This window comes from Tachysurus vachellii, chromosome 8 (genome assembly GCF_030014155.1).
Source record: "Tachysurus vachellii isolate PV-2020 chromosome 8, HZAU_Pvac_v1, whole genome shotgun sequence".
NCBI lineage: Eukaryota > Metazoa > Chordata > Actinopteri > Siluriformes > Bagridae > Tachysurus > Tachysurus vachellii.
In genome coordinates, this window is record NC_083467.1 from 26,442,936 (window position 1) to 26,466,396 (window position 23,461).

At 35.6% G+C, this 23,461-nt stretch overlaps 1 protein-coding gene across 2 annotated transcripts; it reads right to left on the bottom strand.

Moving 5' to 3' along the window:
* Positions 1-798: 798 nt before the first annotated feature.
* Positions 799-22,947, bottom strand: ankrd10b (ankyrin repeat domain 10b). 2 transcript variants are annotated; one of them, XM_060877071.1, is made up of 6 exons: positions 22,564-22,947; positions 20,943-21,095; positions 19,277-19,368; positions 5,898-6,130; positions 2,942-3,049; positions 799-1,555 (listed from the first exon to the last, which is right to left on the bottom strand). In XM_060877071.1, exons 1-6 carry the CDS (start codon positions 22,756-22,758, stop codon positions 1,401-1,403), a joined length of 936 nt encoding a protein of 311 aa, XP_060733054.1. In that variant the 5' UTR covers positions 22,759-22,947; the 3' UTR covers positions 799-1,400. The 2 variants fall into 2 exon arrangements, with proteins under 2 accessions (XP_060733054.1, XP_060733053.1); XM_060877070.1 differs by lacking the exon at positions 799-1,555 and having other exon boundaries at positions 1,670-3,049.
* Between the last annotated feature and the right edge of the window lie 514 nt (positions 22,948-23,461).

Here is a 23,461-nt window from a genome sequence, read left to right on the forward strand (position 1 = left end):
TTTCTGGATGCCTCGGGATGGGTAGAAAGAGAGAAGCAGTGGAGAGGGATTAGAGTAGCTGCTGTTTATATTAGCAAGCACTAGATGATAATGTGCATTTGGTCAGATGTATTACAGCACAATATTATGGGATGTATTATGTGTACGCCTGACTAAAGAGATGAGTTTTTAATCTACATTTAAACTGGTAAAGTGTGTCTGAGCCCTGAACACTATCAGGAAGACTATTCCAAAGTTCGGGAGCTAAATAAGAAAACTCTTTAGTAGACTTAGATATTCTGGGAACTACCAGAAGTCCTGAGTTTTGTGATCTCAAAGAGCGTGTAGGATTGTAACGTGTTAGAAGACTAGTTAGATACATGAGATCTAAACCTTTAAGAGCCTTGTATGTAAGTAGCAGCATTTTGTAATCAATTCTAAACTTAACAAGTAGCCAGTGTAGAGATGATAAAATTGGGATATTGGGATATATAATATTTTCTTGTCCTAGTGAGAACTCTGGCAGCTGCATTTTGGACTAACTGTAGCCTATTTATTGAGGATGCAGGACAACCACTTAGTAATGCATTACAATTATATACATATACAATATCCACATTATAGTCCAGTCTAGAGGTCATGAATGCATGAACTAGTTTCTCAGCATCAGATACAGACAGGATGTTTCTCAGCTTGGCAATATTTCTAAATCACCTCTAAACTCTACACTTGATTCAGGTGTTTAAACAACATCTTGTTAGATTTGTTCACATGGTGCAGATGTTCACTCAGACTACACAAAATAAAAATAACTCAAAATTAAAGGAGCAACTGTGCCAGGGAAACCATTTTTATTTAGACTGAACAATAAAGAAACAATTTCAAAGCAAAGTTTGTAATAAAAAGGCAGTAAAACGTAATACAGGGCAAAAACCTCCAAAAGAAGAAATCACTTATTACGCTGTGATGAACACTGATATGCTGTTAGGCAGAAACACTGTGATTCGTACAGACCGTGTGGAAAAATGTAGCACACTCTGGAGGAAGGGGGAATTATATCCAGAGTGAGTATTAGTAGTAGAATTTTTTTTAGGCACTGCTATAAACACTGACACAGACGTGAGTAAAGTTAGTGTTAATCAATCAGGAACATCATGATTATTATTTATATAGCTAGCTGTTAGAAATGTTTAGTAGAAACAGAAGGGAAGGGAAGGGAAAAGTGTCGGAGTGCTCAGTACTAGCAGATATGAAGTGATCTCTCTGCTCTACACTCAGATATTTTAATAATCAGTTTTTAAAATGCTTAAAAAAGGTCCAGATTGAGGTCGGTGTTCATTAGCGCATCATAACATGATATCTGATGTTTGTATTGATGCATCCCTACTCTTAACTAGAGCTTCTCTCTCTCTCTCTCTTTTTTAAGACCCATGGAAGAGGTGCATGATGTGGAAGAACGTGTGGTCGTACTGCTCCTCAGCACCGACCGACTTCTCGTCCTCCATGTTCTCCTCTGCATCTCCGAATCCACCGAGTCTCACAGAGACGCTGCCGTACTCGGTCACACCAGTGTTTCCTGGCGTTGGAAAGAAAAAACCAAGCTTTTTAAGCCTTTAAGGACAAATTTGTTTTTTCAAGTGCACAACAATTTTCTGAGAATTTCTCTATCAGAAATCAAGCGCTTTGTTCATTTAATTAATTATTTATTCAGATTTTTTTTTTAAGATTTCCAGCATTCAGAGCAAAAATAGGATGTTAGTTGAAAGAGTTGAACAGGGTTTAGTAAAGCAGATCTCTCTCACTTCTGCTCCGGAACTACCCGAGATTTAAAGATGAGCAACAAACTAAAAAAAACACGTCACACATCAGGCTGAGAAATTTAATGATAAAACAGAGTAATAAACACATACATACAAGCGAGTGCTTCGTCTTCCTGAAAACTATCTGCCATGCACTGAAAATGTGTATTATCTTATATTTTAACTTCATGCTCACGTACGTGTTTCTGTTAATGCAAATGAACTTGTTTAACAACTCAATGGCCATCAAAGCTATAAAAACATATATTTCCCTTTTAGTCACAGACATGTAAAAAAAAAATACAGAAAATGATATAAATCAAGAAGAAGAATTTGGATTAAACATCGTTGTAAATATAAACATAAATATATCAAAGCTACATTCATTAATGATTAATACATTTATAGTTAGGGATTAAGATCATTTAAAGTAAAGGTCATTCCTCATTTACTGAATTCCTCACACGTCGCACGTGAGGAGGGGGAGGAAACAGAAAAACGACCAAATCAGGGAAATTATTATGCATCTTCCACTCCGTTTATAAGGTGCCAGTAATTTTGTCCTCATTGAAAGCCTGGGGTTTTTCCTCAGTTTGTTCAAAATCGTCTCAGCCGATGCAGCATGTGCGTTTTTTGTATGCATTTCAATGGTTTTTTTGTTAAATTGGTGTGAGATTGACACAAATACGGTATAATGTGACTATAAACCATCAGTAACAATATGAAGTCATGTAATAAACTGATCTCTACACCAAAAATTTTACACGCTCTCACCTGATTTCGTACGTTTTATATGCGTTTTAAAATGTATTTTAATGGATGTCACGGTTCTTGTAAATTCAAAATTAATTTTTCGTATCTAGGGTAATAACCGACATCCGCATTATAAAATAAAAAACAATGACAATAAAAACAAACTATTTATCCCCTCATCAGATCTCACACACACACACACACCCCACCAAAATAAAACTCCCCCACCAGCCCAGCTAAGGCCTACAGGTAAGCATAGGAGTTAGTGCAGCGGCAGGGTATCTGCATTGCAGCCACAGTGAAGATCTCCATCTCTTTAGGAGCCGAGGTGGAGTCCTCCATCCGTAGCCCCTCGTTCTGCTCCACCAAGCCGGTGGGGGCAAATGACCCGGTTATGGATCCGTTCCCACCTGTGGTGCTGCTCAGCGCTGGTCCGAACTGTGTGTGCGCTGTGTCCATCAGGTTCTCTGTGCCAGGGCTGTTCATCTCGTTTCTAAGCTTCATCTGAAGGTCCAGATCTGCATTCAAATGGAGAGTATGTAGGAGACAAGGGTAAATAACAAGGTTAATGTATCTGGTGGTCTGGGAAAACACACTGGATTGTCACTAAGGTATTGGATGGTCATTGTTTTTCTGCCTTTAGTATACAGTGTCGCTTGAAAGTTTGTGAACCCTTTAGAAATGTCTATATTCCAGCACAAATCTGACCAAAAACATCATCAGATTTTCACAGTCCCAAAAGCAGACAAAGTGAACACAATCAAACAAATCGGACAAATATATTATACTTGGTCATATTTTATTCAGGAAAATGTTCCAATATTTTATATCTGTAAGGAGAAAAAGTATGTGAACCTCTAGATTTAGTTCTTAATTTCAAGGTCAAAATCGAGTCCATCTGATTTCAGTCAATGAGACGACAATCAGGTCTCCATGAGGGTCCTATTTTATTTAAAGAACAAAGATAAATCAAAGTCTGATGTTCATGACGCAAGTTTTAGTGGAAACATGTGGATCACTGCAAAAACAATGGGGATTTCTGAGGACTTTAGCAAAAAGAGTTATTTTTGCTCATCAGGCTGGAAAAGGTTGCATCATCATCTCTTAAAGGTGGGGTGTACGTTGTTTGAGAAATGCTTCTGAAAACTGAGTTGGGCCGACAAACAAAACAAACGTGTAGCCAATTAGCAGAAAGGGGCGTGTCTTGTCAATATGGGCAGAGAGTGTCCAGTGCGCATGCGTGACATTAGCAGAAAGCTATTGAAACATTGACATGGCAGATAAAAACATTAAGCGAAAAAAGGCTTACGATAAGGCAAGAAGCAGGACCCGTGTTAATATAGGATCAGCTTTCCAGCGCTGAAGAGAACTGAAGGAGCAGGAAGTTGGCCGCATATTCACAGATTGGAGTTTCCCGAGTCAATAACTCCTGAGCTAAACGCTGTTACTACACAAATAACACCTCTTTTCTAGCAGCTACAACCCAATTTTCCTCAAAATCAGCTTTCCTCCGCGGTGGACAAAATACACAAGTCTCTATGTGCGATAGGTGAGTAACGTTGGTTTTGCTTTGTTACACAGAACTAATATATGCCTTTGTCCTTTACATGATTATGCTTGTGTGTCTTTTTTGCTTGTTTGTTTATCTGCAATCGTATTGTTCTTCACTTCAGCTATGATGAAGACTCATTTCTTTCCATTAGTTGCCTGGGTTACATATGTATGTGGGCGGAGCTATCAATACAGGGGTGGGACCCATTTGAGTAACGTCATCTCTTAAGTGTTTGGACTCATCATCATATAGATTCAGTACAAATGGAGGAAATTTAAGACATTGGTACATCACCAGAAGTTTTCAACCAACAAAGATCACTCCAAAAGTAAGACATGTAACAGTCTGTGGGTCAGAAAGGAATACAGAGGAACTTCTAATCAACTAAAGGCTTCTTTTACTTAATGTTCATGAGTCTGCCATCAGGTGAACACTGAACATCCTCAGTGTGCAGGGTACAGTCACAAGGAGAAAGTCTCTACTCTCTAAAAAGAACATTGCCCATGAAGTTTACTAAAGATCATGTGAACAAGCCAGAGGACTATTGGAAAGGAGGAGGAATGAAACCAATTAACATATTAGTGGAAGAATGAAACCAAAATAAAACTTTGTTTTAAAATGAGAAGCGTTATTTTTGGAGAAATGAAAATACTGAATTCCAGCATAACCTTATACCTGTAAGGAGGAGTCGTACGGCTGGTGATCCATGTGCAGCGTGATTTTTATTAACAGATCGTACACATACAGGCAGGGTCAAAACACGGCAAAACGATATCGAAGGGCAGGCACAAAATCATAAACGAAAAGGCAGGCAGAAGGTCAGGGCAGGCAGCAAACAATCGGAGAATCAGAATATCAAAACAGAGTCAAAACCGGAAAACAGAATAGCAACAAGGAAACGCTCAGAATGACAGCAAACGCTAGTCGAGACTTTGCACTGGGGGGAAGTTCAAGTTCAGTCTTTATAGCGTGGGAAATGGGAAACAGCTGGTGGCGTAATTAGCCCGGCGCGGGGCTTTGTGGGAATAGTAGTCCGGAAGTGCCTAATATTCCGGCGACGCTTCTCTGTGTTGCCGGCTGGGAGGCGGGGCAGGTGCGTCGACCGTGACAATACCGTCTGTGAAACATAGAGGTGGTAGTATCATGCTTTGGGCCTGTACTTCTGCATCTGGACCAGGAGCTTACCATCACTGATGATGGTAATGACAAGACATCTGTCCATGAACTGAATCTCAAGAGAAAATGGGTCATAAACCAAGAGCATATAACTTAAACCGAAAATTAGAACAGGACGAGTTTCTAAAGATTTTAATGCATTTCCCAAAAGTGACTATAAAATTAATGTCATCGATACTTGATAATTTTCCATCATGAACAAAACAGCTCTGGAACCTATTCTGATTTCAGGTCCATGCTTCGTCTCATGATAGTGGATAGTCACATCAATTCACTTTATAATCAGAGAGTGGCTTTTAAAATGTTTCTTCGTTGTCAAAACAGAGAACACAATCTATAGAGGAAAATTGTATAAATGTTTAAATTTATACGTTTAAATGGTAAAAATAAATAAATAAATAAATAAATAAATAGATTTACCAAACAGAACAGGAGTGAATCACTCAGTGATCACACTCATTTCCTGTTGTAAACATTAATGCTTTACAATTTGGCTATAACCTTATTTTTAAAATAAATTCGATTGGAATGAAATCTTTAAGTAATTTGTAATAAAGCTTTTGTCCACATGTGATCGTGTGGAATGTTTTCCCAGACCATAACACATACATAATTGACATGATTTTCCTCAGACTTACCGCTGGTTCTGGCCTTTTTAAACTGACTGGACTCGATGCAATTGAGCGAGCGCTTTCTACTGGGTGTGCCGTTAAGGAAGCCACGCATCCGCTCCACAGAGTTATTGGTGGAGAAGCCGTTAAAACAGCCGAACACCTGCTGGTTCTGGGCGTTGGACAGCAGTTGAGCGCACCCTGCGAAGCCCTGGGCGTGGGCTAGGTCGGCTCCAGTCAGTCCACTAGCGTTCCTCAAGCTGCGCAACGATAAAATTCATGTGTTAGCGCTCCTGATCTACTGTGGTGACTCACACACACAGACACACACAGACACACACACACACACAAAAACACACAAATACATACAGTTCCTTTCCTGCCTTTCATAACAAGTAGGATTTAACATGTAGTGAATATAATTTTGAACAAATAAAGAGGTTTGACTGCAACAGATCTTCAGAACAAGCCTGAAACCATGTAGAGGTCAGAACTGATGGAGAGGTGAAGCAGAGGATCAAGTTATCAAACATTCAAAGATTTGTGATTCAAACATGAGGTAAGAAAAGTGTAACAATGAAAATAAGGCTTCATGTACTTTTTTAGTATGTATCCTTTCCCTACAAGTGTGTAGTGTATCTTTAAAACGTTTGTAAACTATATGGATAATAACAAGTGAGAGACACAAAGGAAAAGACAATGAAAATGAAAGAGAGTACTCTGCTAAACATGAATCCTGCAAAAATCATCAGTGTGGGTTGGAATCCGTTCAGAAAATACGGATGTATGAGCATGTGAAAGATGACAGTCTTCAAAATGGCCTCCACAAAGAGAAAGACGAGGCGGATTGCTGTGATAGGTTTTGGAGTCAAGGCGAGGTCAGAAATGCTGAATGTGAAGCAGAACATCTTCTGAAGGCTTGAATGGATTAGACAAATGAGGAACAGGTGTGCTGAGGTGGGAAGGAATTAGACAAGAGCGAGGCAGACACGTGAACATGAAATGTAAACAAAAAAAAACACATGGCACCAGTAAAAAGTCCGGGCTAGATCCTGACAATACCTCCCTTCGAGGCACGGCTCCCGACGCGCCAATCCCGAATCATGCCAGAAAGTCTGGGGGAACCATGATCCGGGCGAAATCTAGGAGAGGGAGCAAGGCACACGGTGAGGCAGGTTGGGGGGTGGGTGGGTGCGGTGGGTGTCACATGTCGAGGCAGGTGGGGGGGAGTGATGTCCACAGCTGAGCAGAAGTCCATGTGAAGGCCAGACCCACGTCCAGAAAGGGACGGGGGGCGAGAAAAATCCTCCGCCACCTCCACCACAGGAGCAAAAAAATAAATGTCCACACAGAAAAGAAAGAAAGAAAGAAAGAAAAGCAAACAGATACGAGGCCTGCAACATCCCCCGTGGACAAGAAGTGAGGTGGCATCCTTCAGGGGAAAACAGGAAGTGAAGTGGCAGAGCGATATCCAACAAGGAAAAAAAAGAAAAAAGGAAAAGAAAACCGAAAGCGTAATCCAAAAAACCCTCCACCAGTTGGTCAGTGCCAGGCTAGAAGCCCGCTGGGTCTGAGAGTGGCGGAATCTTCTATTGTGGATGAAGTTTCTCCTCATCTAAATAACTAAAAGTTTATCCATAGATAGATATAAAGTAAAAGCCCATCTTTTTAATTCCAAGATGAAGGGTAAAATATTGATCAGGAATGTTTGAAGAATTAGGAGAAACCTTAAGTAGAACATCAGAAAAAAACAAGTAAATGATGAATGAAGAAATATAAGTCTGCGTGTTGAAAAATGTTTATGTGAAAACAACCTTTAGAAGGAAACCATCTGCTTCTTATAGGAGTTCTGTCCTAAATGTCTTGAACAAAGATGTGAGAATATACATGGCTGAAATTTGTAAATGAAATAATTCAATTCACTCTTATATGTATAGTGAGATTAAACTCTGATTTTCTGTTGCAGTCATAGAACCAACTAAAGCACATGAATGAACAAACTGTGGTTTCTGCACTTACCCCAACATTCAGCGAATCCTGCTTAATTCCCCAGTAATCCAAAATATAGCCACAAAAGTCAGTTACGCATCACAGACATTTTGAAATGTTTTGCTTATTGAACTAAATATTACATTTAACTCTATTTATAAGAACATTCCTACTTGACCTTATTAAGTCATCAATCTTTTGACTGTTTATATTGGATCGGTATTTTCTTTATTGTAGTTTTATCACATTTGTTGTTTAAAAACCAAACCTTACGTGTTGGTGTATCAAATTTTGAAACCTGGGCATTTTATTCTTACTAAAATCTTATTTTGAAAATAATAACATTGAAATACCCATGGATCATTATTAATTATACACTTATTAAAAATTGTGGCTCTGTTTCGCTCGTGTGTGAAAATTAACTACTGTTGCTTTGCTGCTTGTTAGTGTGTACACAGAGGCTTCAAAAAGAAATGGACTATGGATGGAGTTTCTCCTCAGAAGCATCTAGCATTTTATTTTTTTTACTAAAATTTAATTTTAATAATAAATTGTTAATTAAAAAACACTGAATTACCCACGGCTCATAGCGGACTGCAGTTTTCAAGTAATGTCTCTGACCCGGATTTTGATCCTTGTGTTGACGGCCACTTTTTTCCCCTGAAGCAGATCCTTTGAATTTTTTGCCCCAGGCTTTGGCTCATTGTTCAGTTAGAACATTTGTTTTCATCCTAAATGCTGATGTCTGGTTGAATGGAGCAGGTTCTCCAGAACATTTTGCTTATAACTGGCTCCTTCAATGTTGCATCTAATCATAAAAGATTTCCACTTCCTCCTGATGAAAAGAAACCCTTGAATAATGCTACCACCACGTGCTTCCTCACAGAAACGTTGTTAGCTGGGTGTTGGGCAGTATTTGGTTTCCACCAAACATAAAGCTTTGGCTTTAGACCAAATGGCTCCACCATAAAAATCATTTAACCAAAAGCTGTCCTATCTCAGAAGGAGCTTTTGCTGTCCTATATGCTCTCAGTGAAGAAGTGATGACGATGTGTTGGTCTGAAATACAGGCTCTCCCATTTCAACCAACCAGCGAGCTTGCAGACACTTCTCTTTCTCTTCCAGGAATTCAGTTTGGCCTGACATTAATAGTGCCATATTTTTATTCAGTTCTTGGAAGCTCTATGTGTGTGTGTATATATACTGTATGTGTGTATATATATATATTATGTTATGTTTAAATCGGATTCCATTCTAGACTACTCTGATCACAGTATTAAACGTGTGGACTGATCAAATGTAAAATCAATGTAATGCTTAAGATTTCCTGACTGATTTCCACTGTATAGCACGTGTTGATTGAGGGCTGCGTTTTGTTGTGTGAGACGAACAAAAGATTCATAGTTGTAACTTCATTGTTGTGACTTTGGCATTTTTTCATGGAGATAAAATTGAACAGTAGACAGTCATTGTGTCCTAAACCACAAAACGTAGCATTTTATAAATAATACATAAAATTTCTACTGTTATAAGCCTTTATCTGTCTGTGAAGCGTAACCACTCAGTTCCGATTTATTAACGGATATTTATCAAAGCCATTTTTTTAAAAAATGTTTGCTCATCCATGAATTTATTTATCCAAATGCAATTCTCTTTCATTATCCTTTAACATATTTGACTTTCTAAAACCATGACAAACATATTCAACACACACACACACACACACAAATGGATCATCAAATCAAATATCTAACACAAAACATTTTGAATGGAAATTAAAACGTCATACATTGCTCACATGATTAGACCCCCCTCCCCCCACTCGATTCCTAACACATCTGATGAGATAAAAATAATAAAACTTAAACAAAAACAAATAAAAACGAATGCATCCACACAGTTTTGTGATCAAACAGGAGAATCATCAACCAGTAGCTTTTATTATTGACTTTGAGAGGCGAATAATTCAGCAAGGTGGGTTTCATTTTAAAGGCTGAGGTTTAGATGTGAGAAATCTGAGGAAAATATTTTTTATGAATGTGCGTAAAGAAAAAACTCTCTTTAATCTCTTTAAACTGAATTTTTAGGTTGAACCTTATTTTTAGCCTGTTTTTCAACAGGGAAAAAAATATATATACTAATTTTGAATCTATAAACTTAACATTTTGGAGTCGTGTGACTGACTTATAGAGAACATTATCAGGTTGTGTTCAGTTTATTCATGTTTATGGACAAAATAAAATAGACAGAAATCATTAGACTAGTAATTATTTTTTTTTCTTTATTTTAACTTAAATTTCTATTTTTTAAACTGTGTTTACATTTTATTTAGTGTATTTTTCTTTACTTATTAATTGAAATGTTAATTCGTAAGTATTTTTTATTAAAAAGTTTTGGAAGTAAAAATATTTGTGTTTAACTACATGATCGTTAATAATCATTAAAAAAAATCCCACTTTTTGACTAACAATTTGAATACAATTTTAACAATTTAACATCTGAATGTTCTAACAGCATTTATGATTTACTTCACACATTATAGTGATTATACTGATCATCCATATTAAAGAAACAGCTTTCGTTTACATCAATTCTATACGGGTTACAACTACACAAATATAATTATTCATAAATATAAAAGTCCATATAGCACATACAAATGTGTATTTTTAAAGCTATTACATCCAATTGTCACAAAATTGATGCCTTTACACACATCCTTCATGAACTGATCAATTTTTTCTCAGATTTGACATCTTTTGCTCAAAATAAATGTAATTTTTAGTCAGCCATCTTAATTTCTTAAATATCTTTAATTTGACCTGAGATAAAAAACTATTGAATACAGAATGTTTCTATTTTTGTACATGAATTTTACTTCTGCAATATAAACTGAACCAAAACATTATATCAATGTAGATATTACTAAAAAAAATAAGACTTTTTTTTTTGTGGATTATAGAACTGTAATTTAAAATCTATTACTATTTTAATCTAAGTAAATAACCAAACTATTAAATAACAAAACAACATCCTTTTATGTAACATTTAAACAGCCACATTCTTATAAAGAGCCTTATGTCAAGCAGCTAAACTATTATTTTACTACTTAAATCATATGGAAGACACACAATTAACTTTTTATCCTACATTTACAACTCATCTGAAGAATCTTGCTCAAATTTGTAACTAGGATTTTTTTTTATATGTATTTGTCATAACTATGCTGTTTTCTGTGCATTACGTATATGCAACTCACTATATACTACAATTATAATCATGTATTATTAAGTACCATTTGATTTACTTTACAGAGATCAATTAATACAAAATATATAAATAAAACAATTTTACAACATACTTTAAGTAGCAAACCCTGTAACCTGTACTCGTTATTACAGATCATGATGTTATTGGCGCCTTTTAAAATCGTTCATAGGAAAGTCTGAAGCTCTGATTTTGTCTTATTATAAAAGACTTGTCTCAAGAGTTACTCAATATGCTTCTACATTATATAGACAACAATTTTTGTATTAGATGTATATGAAATGTATGACTCTGTTTAGCTACTACAACAACTCAGGAATGACTTGGTAATTTGTAATGTAGTTAATGTGTGTAAAAAAAAATCTGATAAATACTAGACATTTTACTGTCTTGTATTTAAAAGACATTTATTTCATCAGTGTCTTTTAAATACAAGACAGTAAAAGTGTGTATAGAAAATATATTTACATATAGGAAATATTGTACATATCTCTAGTTAGTAAGGTTATTATGAGTGTACAGTAGTATTACAAAAATGTATACAATAATATTAAAATGTTAACTAATATCAATTAAAATCAAGAAATTCACTCTATCTCGCTCTACATAATAACAGATATACATCGAACTGAATTTTAAATGTATTATTTATGTGAGATGTCTGTGGAATGTAGCATAATTATTCTCTATATTAATTTTCTTTGATTTTGTAGAAGCTACGAAGGCATAACAGTTATTTTTTTGTTTTTACAGCAAAAAAAAAAACTTTTCAAATACTATACAACAGAACCAAAAACCATACTAGAGGATTATGAAACCCACCAAGCTGCAATGTTTCTAAAATTTAGTAATTACAATAAAATCATTTTATAGAATTGTGATAAGGCTGGTTGATGGATGGATGCATTCATTCTTTTTTTACTCTTCTGAAATATTTTGCTTCACTATTTGAAGAACTCCCTGTCGTTATCGTCTTATCCTAACACATCCTAGACCTAGTGGCATCGTTTTAAACCATGCTCTTTATTCTGGGCTTGAAAAGGCAAACTGATTAGACCTGTTCTACACATGAAAAGTCCTATGGTTAGTTTACAGAAATAAAAAAAAAAAAGAAATAAAAAAACAAATACAAAGAAAAAAAAAGACAGTTTTGATTTAAGGGCATAATTTTAGCAAAGCATGCAGGACTAAGAAACAAACTACATCTAAATTCAAAAAATCTTGTCCTCTGAAACTTGTCTATGTACAAAAGATTTCCTATCAGTAAAACCAATCACCGCAAGAAATACCTCAACAGTTTGCCAGAGTGTAGATACTGAAGGGAGCGATAGTGAGAACACTCCTAATGCCACAACAGTGCAGTTTCGTTGAGGGAACTTGGAGTGAGTCAGCAGTGTCTATTTGGAATGCTCTCCCCCTTTTCTAGGATTACTTGAAAAAGTCAAGTCATTTCGAATTCAATGGCTGTAAAAACATTAAGACGTGTAGATTTTCTCTAAACTTTTTTTTTCTTTTTGGCAACAATTAACAATATAAAATGAGTTCAATCTGCAGGGTTTGGCTGTAATTGTGTCACTTTCCTAAGGATAAAAGTGACAACATTAACAAAACATTGTTTTATTATTATTATTTTTAAAAATCAATGAATCATGGAAAATAATAACTCTGCAGATGACAGTTTTTTCTTTTTAAACAAAAAAAAATGAGAGCACCTATACGCAAAAAAAGTCTCTTTAAAAATAAATAAATAAATATAAAGAAGACAGGATAAATTAGAGTTAAGGCAATGTACAGTTCTGAGGTTGTAATTTACCCCTAATGCTTTCACTGAAACAGTTCTAAACTCTTTTATATGGAGGACTCTAAAAATGGCTCAAAGAAAAAAAAAAGGAAAAAATTCACAAATATACCTTTAATATTTAAAAATTGCATTAAAATTAGTTTTTTGTATGTTGGAATGTGTTCAAAACTTTTTGTTTGCTGACTTTTTCTCTGATTTTACTTGATTATTTTTGTTATCATTATTTTTTGTTAAATCTTCACTTCTTTTATCATTTGTAGCATATTATACCAGTAGACGCAACTGGATAATTAATCTGGAAACTCTGATTTAGACGCAATAATCAGAAAGTGTTTCATCAAAACTGTAATAAAAAAATCAGTGCAAGAAATCGTCCCATAATGCTCAGCTCCGAGAATCAGAGGAGTCTAAAAGAGTGGAACGCTGGATTAATATCCTTCCTTTCTTCTTTTCCTGCATAGCAAAGTCACACACATAGGACATGTCTGACTTTGAGCTGGAAAGGACAATTGTCGGAGATGTTTGCTAATGCTGATGTGTTGTTCTTTAAAAGAATGTGGAAAGGAATAGAAACTGATGTTATTCTGTAAATTACAAGCACTTGCAGAATGAGAAACTCTTTTCCAGTCTGAGGTCTGAATTAGAAACAAAGAAATATAAAGAGGAACAGATGGAGGTTTTCATCATTTCTTCTCTGGACGTTTCTTTTTCAGTTCTTCAGTGTGGATGTATGTTGAGAACAATTAACCATGGAGTAGAATATTGATCCATGTCTTCAGCTCCTCTGCTTCAGAACATGTTCAACAAGCACGTTCAAGTTTTTTGATGAATGTTACTTTTTCAAAAATTTAGTCATCTCAGCCTTTGCAGATTAAATATCCAGTTAAAAAATATAATCAATATTTTATAATGAATGAAATAATTTTATATCTATTTTTGTTTTTGTATTCCTTATACATTTATGCCTTAGGAAAAAAGAAAACATGAACTTGCTTGAATGTAAAATCTATATTTTTACTTTGATCTCACTACAATTTTACAAAGATTGCATGAGAATGTTAAGAATGTAATTTTAAAACGTTTAAATACAATGATTATACAATAAAATTGTTGTGTAATATCTTTCATCAAATAATTTAGATTTCTATCTTAGATTTCTATTTACGAATTTTTGATTTGTATAAATTTAATTTCAATTAAAATTAATTTAAATTTGTAATGCATTATTTCAGTTTGTTTACTTCAAATTCACAGAAAGACACAGATGAAAGGCTTTATATAACGGTTTAATGCAATTGGCATCGATAGAGAACATTCATCTCAATAAATTAGAATGTTGTGGAAAAGTTCATTTATTTCAGTAATTCAACTCAAACAGTGAAACTTGTGTATTATCTAAATTTAGTACACACAGAATGAAGTAGTTTAAGTCTTTGGTTCTTTTAATTGTGATGATTCTGTCTCACATTTATCAAAAACCCACCAATTCACCATCTCCGAAAATTAGAATATGGTGACATGCCGATCAGCTAATCAACTCAAAACACCTACAAAAGGCTCTCTCAATTTGGTTCACTAGGCTACACAATAATGGGGAAGACTGATGACCTGACAATTGTCCAGAAGACAGTCATTGACACCCTTCACAAGGAGGGAAAGCCACAAACATTCACAGAGTGCTGTATCCAAGCATGTTAACAGAAAGTTGAGTGGAAGGAAAAAGTATGGAAGGAAAAGATGCAAATCCAACCAAGAGAACCGCAGCCTTGAGAGGCTTGTCAAACAAAATCCATTCAAGAATTTGGGTGAATTGGACTGACGCTGGGGTCAATGCATCAAGAGCCGCCGCACACAGACGTGTCAAGGACTTTGGCTACAGTTGTGGTATTCCTCTTGTTAAGCCACTTCTGAACCATAGACAACGTCAGAGGCGTCTTAGCTGGGCTAAGGGAAGAAGAACTGGACTGTTGCCCAGTGGTCCAAAGTCCTCTTTTTTTAGATGAGAGCAAGTTTTGTATTTCATTTGGAAAATAAGGTCCTAGAGTCTGGAGGAAAGGTGGAGAAGTTTCCAAAGTCTGTGATGATTTGATGTACAATGTCATCTGCTGGTGTTGGTCCACTGTGTTTTTGTAAACCAAAGTCACTGCACCAAGAGATTTTAGCGCACTTCATGCTTCCTTCTGCTGAGCAGCTTTTTAAAGATGCTGATTTCGATTTCCAGCAGGATTTGGCACCTGCTCACACTGCCAAAAGCACCAAAAGTTGGTTAAATGACCATGGTGTTGGTGTGTTTGACTGGCCAGAAAACTCACCAGACCTGAACCCCATAGAGAATCTATGAGCTATTGTCAAGAGGAAAATGAGAAACAAGAAACCAAAAAATGCAGATGAGCCGAAGGCCACTGTCAATGGAACCTGGGCTTCCGCACCATCTCAGCAGTGCCACAGACTGATCACCTCCATGCCACGCTGAACTGAGGCAGTAATTAAAGCAAAAGGAGTCCCAACCATGTATTGAGTACATATACAATAAATGAACATACTTTCCAGAAGGCCAACAATTCACTAAAAATGTTGTTTTTATTGGTATTATGAATTATTCTAATTTTTTGAAATAGTGAATTGGTGTTTTTTGTTAAATGTGAGCCAAAATCATCACAATTAAAAGAACCAAAGACTTAAACTATTTCTTTTTTATTTAAGTAGAAAGGTATTGCTTCTACCACACCTTAATTTTTTTTAAATAAAGTAAATAAAAAGAGCCATTTTTTTCCTCCAGTTGCGACCTGGTAGTGTACATTAATACTAAACCTGAGGTACTGCCTGACTTGGGTGCTTATGAATTTCTAAACCTGTCACAGGAAAACATACTTACAACAATCTTCAGTACTGCCTTAACCTGCAGCAACCCTACTAGTACTACTAAAATATACAGTCATACAGCAATTACAAACACACATCTTAACAACTCCTGTCTGAGTGACTGCAGCGTGCACATTTCATCATGGTCTCAGGAGCAAACAAACATTTTTGGTACAAATTTCAAAGTAGAAATTTTTAAAGAACAGTGAGTCTGAATGCCATGTTGTTCACAAAACATCGGTTTCACCAGCGTGACTGAACCTAGTGTGATTAAAGCTGAAAATAGAATGAAACACATCAAATTTGATGTTGTGTTAAGATTTACATTAAAAGAAATGCGGAAGCAACGGACATGTATAGATAAATGCAGTAAAGTGTAATGCATTACTGACATTTTCTGCACTTTATCTTTAAATCCAGTGTACTGCCATGTAGAAATAAAAAGAGTTCATGGGCTTAAGGATATGATTAGTATTAACCAAAATTAAATGTAATTAATCAACAATTCCCTTATAATATATATATATTTAATTTGTTTGAGTTATGGAACAAAACCTAACCCAACATACAGATATGTGCATACATTAACTTATACATAATCCCTAAAATAATGTTTAAAAATAATTGAAATGATCAACTTTTGGCATTCAGAGTCAAAAATGGATAAATTTATTAAGCAGGAAACTGTAACAGCAGGAAAATGTAAGAAAAGGAGCAATATCTGCTGTTTCACAGATGACCACTGTTTTAATGCTTAAAAAAACTTTTAATGTGAGAATCTGAGTTTATCAGGCGATTTCAAAATCAAACACACACATATATACATATATATGCATACATACACAAGATGTGTTATATTAATTAGACTTTTTTTATACTTTTATTTGCTTGGTAACCTGAAGACATTTTAGACTGTGGACCTTTTAATGTTTAAAACTTGCATATTAATATTAAATTTATTTAATTTCAATTAAACATTTGTATTCACCTAAAGCTCCTTAGAACACTTTAGAAACTGAAAGATCTTAACAATTTTGTGTATTATATTTCCAATTCTGTGTACATTTAATAGTATATAATAAAATATAATATAATAGTATTTATAATAAATAATAGATTCAGCACTTACGTTTATCAAAATACTTTTCCTCTGTCAATTCTTACATTTTCTTACGATTCTTTCAAAGAAACTTCAAAGCACTTTTGTATGGTGCTCTACATAAGGGTGTCTGCCAAATGCCATAAATGTAAATCTAAATTCTCAATTAAGTGACTCTTTTATTGTCTAAAATATACATTAGCCAACGTCTGTATACAGACATAACGTTATAATTACAAGGATATTTAATATTAAGCCTAATCATATGATGCTAAGAAATTAGCTGTAACATATGTGATTATTGTTCAACTTAAAAACAAATTTTTCAAGGTAAAAACTTTGTCATCCATATAGTATAAATATGCATCTGTGAAACAGCAGATTCTGAAAAATTCAACAGCATTACAGAAGCATTTTAGAAGCATTTTAATAGACATTTGTCATTTCTCATTGTGAAGCAATACATAATGGTGAGAAACATCAATCAGCAATTAGGTGTGTCTGTAATGTTTCAGTGTCAGGTATCACAAAATGAATTGCTAGCTGACACATGCTAAAGGATCGCGATGATCCATCAGGCTCTGCAAGAAGCTCTCTCTCATGTGCTTAATTATGGAAAGTTATAACTAACACGCCTTTCTAAAACTTATCATTTCCTGATTCAGGTCTTATGAGCAGAAGAAAATGTGGCATGATGAAAGCTAGAAATCTTAAATGAGCCGAATTACTATGGTAATTTCAACAGGACTGCACTCTTTAGCTTAAACATTTAATTAATGTAACTTTGACTTACTCTTGATAAAATCCATACACCAATCAACACAGAGTTTTACAGCAAACTTGCTGTAGTCCAAAATATTTGGAATTTTTACAGCACCAACTTAAAGAAATATTAATTAATGACTATTACATATAAACATATAAAAAGCATTGCTATCAATTTAGAAACTTTTTTAAAACACTCACGTGTTTCCCACCTACTTTGTATCACTCAACAATGTAAAGGACTATCTAGAGCTCGAGTAAAGCATGTGTGCTTTGAAACGATGAGGAAATGTGCACTTCAGTCTGCAGCGCTTCATCATTACATCATACTTACCAAAATAAAAACAAGGAAAAAGTTTAAAAAACGAAAAAGAAAAATTGGCATTTCCTCAGCACATGATGGTATTTATAACAAACAATATTAAAAACAATCACACTTTCCAATTCAGACATTTAACTAACATCAGAGAAAGATTTCATTAAAAAACAAAACAAAAACAAATCAACTTCCATCTGGGGAAATATTTCAAATAGGACTCTCATCAAAAGTTTAACAAGTGTGTGTGTGTGTATAGGCATTAGCTAGGAAAAAATATGTGTGCTAGTAGTAGTAATAATAAGTTACAATATATAAGTACGAATGCAATAAAAGTAACTATGTGTTTTTTTGCAATAATATATTTAATGAACATAAAGTGCTTGTTTATTGAAAAAATAATGAATATACATATGAGTTTATTCTCATAATAATGTAGGTGAAGTAAGGTATTTCTGTTACTGTATATAGAATTTATATAAAGCCAATATTTACTGTAAGAATTCTGTTTAAAATAGACATAACATTTATAGTATCAAGATACTTGTATATGTATATAAGTAATAATGTATATAAAGTGTTTATTTCAATAATAATGTACATGAATTTGGTGTTTGCTGTAATAATGTATATTTAATGGATATAAATATTTAATTTACATAAATGTATTTAAACTAGGTGTTATTGTAAAGAAATAAAATAATAATAATAATAATAATAATAATAATAATAACAATAATATACAGTGGAATTCTTTGATTTTTACCCAGCACTGTATATTATTATTATTATTATTATTATTATTATTATTATTATTGGCTTCAAAAAACAAAAAAGAACATTTTTATTTATTTTTGTTATTTTTTTTAGGTATCACTTAAACAGTAATAAACTAACCAAAGTCAGTATTTTGGGGTGACTCTTTAAAACTAAAAATAATTCTGACTCCCTAAGTCAGAATGGAATTAACAGTAAGATAAGAAAAATTAAATAAAATATATAAGAAAACCTAAAAAAAAATAAATAAAGTGACATTAGCAATAAAGTGGTAGTCAGGTGATGAGGTAAAATTTTATATTCACAGTTACACCTGGATTGTTACTGTACATTACGAGAGAAGTATACTGTGTTAGTGTGAAAACTGAGGTGTTTTGATGAGAGTCCTAAGTGAATAAAAAGTGCCAGAGGAGTATTTTCAGTAATGCTGAGGGTAGAGAGTTCAAACAAAACAAAAGAAACAAAAAGATAAAATAAAATAAAAAAAACAAATAAAAAGAAATGTGGAGCAGTTATGAGTTTATACTTACTCAGCTTTCGCTCCCTGGAACAGGAGAGTGTTAATACACTCAACACTACCAGCACGTGCCGCCTTGTGAATGGGGGTTTCTCCAACATAGTCCTGATGAAGACACAGGAGAAAGCAATAGAGAGAGAGAGAGAGAGAGAGAGAGAGAGAGAGAGAGAGAGAGAGAGAGAGAGAGAGAGAGAGAGAGAAAGAAAGAGAGAGCATTGACCTCTGATAATTAAAAGATGAAATCTAATCTGAGGTCATATCCCACTGCCAAATATAGGACAGATGGAGAGATACTTCCCTGCCATTTCTCAGTTCCTTTTTGGAAGGATTGAATGTAGGGCAGAATAGTGTCCAACTGGCAAATGTCAGGAAATGAGACGAGAAAGAAGAGTGACTTTTTATCATTAATTTAACACACGCATTTCTAAAAAAAATGGCCAAATAATTGAATTTCCCAGAAGAATGTCTGAGAAAGGATTCTGTGTGAATCAGTGAAAGAGACACAGACATGATGACATGAGGCCCAGCAGAGGATGTACTTTCTACATCAATTAAGGAAGTATGGTCTGAAACAGGAGCTGCTGATGCAGTTCTACACTGAAGTCATTGAATCTGTCCTGTGCACATCCATATATCATCATCTGGTTTGGTGCAGCAACAAAACAGGATAGGACCAGACTGCAACACACAGTTAAAACAGCAGAACAAAAAATTGGTGCCCCCCTCCCCACTCCCCAGGACTTGTACGACACAAGAACCAGAAACCAGGCAGGAAACATCACTACTGACCCTTCACACCCTGGACACAATCTCTTTCAGCTCCTCCCTTCTGGCAGCGCCTACAGAACTTTGTTTACCAAAACTGTCAGACACAGGAACAGTTTCTTTCCCCAGACAATCAACCTTATTAACAACTCACTATAATTATATTCCCTGCTTCATATCTATAAGTGCTGCATTATCAGAACTGTCAGTCATCACATCATCCGTGTATGTTACACACACTACTGCTGCTGCATATTGTACAAAAGCATAATATTACACAAACACTTTATGTACATAACTGATCGGTCATATATTCTGTATTGAAATTTAATACTCATACTGTCTGTTTTGTCTTGTATAGTCTGTTTTGTCTTGTATAGTCCAAGCTAAATGTATAGTATAGTGTTTTTTATGTCTGTGCTTTTGAGAGTCACAAACAGCTGGAACCAAATTCCTTGTGTGTGTCAACATCAACACATTTGGCCAATAAACCTGATTCTGATGACACATTCACAGACGTGACACTGACACAGCTCATACTTAAACTAACTCTGAGAAAGCTTCACACCTGTAAAATTATTTAAAATACATACAAGTGTTATTATGTGTATTAATTGTTTATTACATTCTCTTTGTCTTTCAATAAAATTTCTTAAATGGGCAGACTGCAGTATAATGCAATAAGATTAAACCAAAACATAATTATAAAACATCTTCATCAAACTACATTTTCAGTGAATTTCTTAAAGTTTAAAATATTAATTTAAACATGCTTATGTTCTTGTGTCGTTTGGTGAATGCAAGATATCATGTTGTGCCAATGCTGCAGCCCTGTATCCCTAACATGTAAAGAAATGAATGATGGACATCTGTGCTTTAACTGTGAGAGATGGGCGTGTTTACAGGTGACCCACCTGCCTGTTGAGGTCAGCACCAGCCTGCACGAGCCACATCAGGCACTGCGGGTGTCCACCGAATGCTGCAATGTGAGCTGGAGTCTGAGCGAAACGCGATGTCGAGGAGTTCACACCACAACCTGCCTGCACCAACTGCATCATACACTCCAGCTGTGATGAGAAATCAGACACGTAATTATGCAAACACAGTGTGAGAGAAGGACTATGCAAATAAATAATATTAAGGACAAAAACAGTGACACGTGTTCAACCCTGTGCAGAAAAAATAATGATCCAGGACGTCTGGTTAAATGTGCATTATTTCACACTCACACACACACACAGGCGCACACACAAACACACACATACACAGATACACACAAACACACACACAGGCACGCACACACAAACACACAGGCGTGCACACACTCACAAACACACACTCACACAAACATACACAGGCGCACACACACACACACTCACACATACACAGGTGCACACACACACACAAACACACAGGCGCGCAAACACACACAGGCGGACACACACAGACACACACACACCTGGTATGTGCTCGTCTAAAGTAAACACTACTGGCAGGCTGTGTTCTTATCACACTCTCTAAATAAATACGTGTTTTTATAAACACTCAAAACTTTCCTAACTAATATGGACATGCATGAATCATGACATTTTATTTAGGAAAGTTTTGAGTGTTTATAAGAACACTTGCATTTATTTAAAGAGTGTGATAACACACACACAATAAATGTAAAGTCACTGTAGACTTTGTGTTAGGTTTGTGTTATTGAGTAGAAGTGTGACAGCTGTTCAGTAAGAGATATGGTTAATTTCCTGCTTTATCACGACATTTGTTACTATGCAAATATATGCACGGTTTACGTAAAACGCGTTATTTGCATAAATTTGCACATTGTGAACGTTCTAATTAGCAAACACTAGTTATTATCTGTATTGTTTTCTTTACTAAATACCCCACTCATAGTGTCTGTCCTAAAATAGGAGATATATATTTCACTAAACCAATAAAAGTGAATAAAAGCACGTATAAACACAGGATCCTCATTTACTAGCTGAATAAAAATAAAAACATCCCGCTTTAAAGAGTAAATCTTTCCTCACTTGCGCGTTAAAACACCGTTTGGTGCGTTTTAAGTTATAATTACAAACTTATAAACGGTTCATGTTTATAAAAGAAGTCTTTATGAAGTGTTATAGCTGTTATTATTAGCTGAACATCTGTCGCTAGCTGACCATTAGCGCTTAGCTAATGCTAGCAGTTCGCCATCTTCTCCATAAGCCAATGTACAGGTGTGTGTGTGTGTGTGAGTGTGTGAGAGTGTGAGAAAGAGAGCGAGAGCGTGTGTGTGTTTGAGAGAGAGTGTGTGTGTGTGAGAGAGTGTGTGTGTGTGTTAGAGAGAGAGAGTGTGTGTGTCTGAGTGTGTATGTATATATGTGTGTGTATGTGTATATGTGTGTGTATGTGTGAGAGTGTCTGTGTGTGTGTATGAGAGTGTGTATATGTGTGTGTGAGAGAGTGTGTGTCTGCGTGTGTGTTTGTGTCTGCGTGTGTGTGTGTGTGTGAGTGAGTGTGTGTGTGTGTGTGTATGTATGTTACCCTGCCGAAGTGAGCGGCCCAGTGAATGGGGGTCCAGCCGTAAAACGAGTCCTCGGTCTGCAGCGCTGCTCGATATGTGTCGCTGTGGAGCAGCGAGCTGAGCGCGAGCACGTCTCCGTCCCTGCACGCGCGATGCAGCGGGAAGCGCGCGCTCAGCACCTCCTCACTGGAGAAGCCGCACTCTCCTGCTGACATCTCTCTCTCTGTAGGGGGAAGCCCTAATCTATCGCTACGTCACCGGAATCCGAGCTAAACGAACAAAACAAAACACGGTTCGGTTCGATATCTCGAAGGACGAGATGCTCAGTCGCTCGCGCTCCGATTAAACAAACAAGAGCGCGAGACCCACACGCGCACACAGACAAGGAACTTCAGCAGCGACCGAGTAGACGAAGGGCGTAAATAAAACCTGAACTGGATCACGACCGGAGTTAGGGAGTCAAAATATTACGGCGAAAACAGAAACCTGGACAGGATCACAGGGAACGTACAGTAGCCTCTAGAAAAGTCATACTAATTTGTCTTCAACGCATTTACATACAGAATTCAGTTATCATGATATTTTGCATGACATTGTTTTCATGCCACTTGCCCAGGATAAGTATTGAATACCACTGGAATTGGAGTTTCCCAGAATAGAACCGAATTCTAACAGAATAGAATAGAATTTTATTGGAAAAGAATGGAACTGCATCAGAATAGAATAGAATAGTATCTATAATAGTATGGAATGGAATAGAATAGAAATAGAATGGAATGGAATAGAAATAGAATGGAATGGAATAGAATAGAAATAGAATGGAATAGAATAGAAATAGAATGTATCTTGGGGTCTTGAGATAGGGTGAGGAGCTCGGTCACTCGGGAGGAGCTCAGAGTAGAGCCGCTGCTCCTCCAC

Coding starts and splice junctions, on each gene's coding strand:
- ankrd10b (XM_060877070.1), bottom strand. CDS start 22,758: ATGTCAGCAGGAGAGTGCGGCTTCTCCAGTGAGGAGGTGCTGAGCGCG. Junction 19,369..20,942: donor GTGCTGACCTCAACAGGCAG/GTGGGTCACCTG, acceptor TGTCTTCATCAG/GACTATGTTGGAGAAACCCC. Junction 6,131..19,276: donor TTCCAGGGAGCGAAAGCTGA/GTAAGTATAAAC, acceptor ATCGTTGCGCAG/CTTGAGGAACGCTAGTGGAC.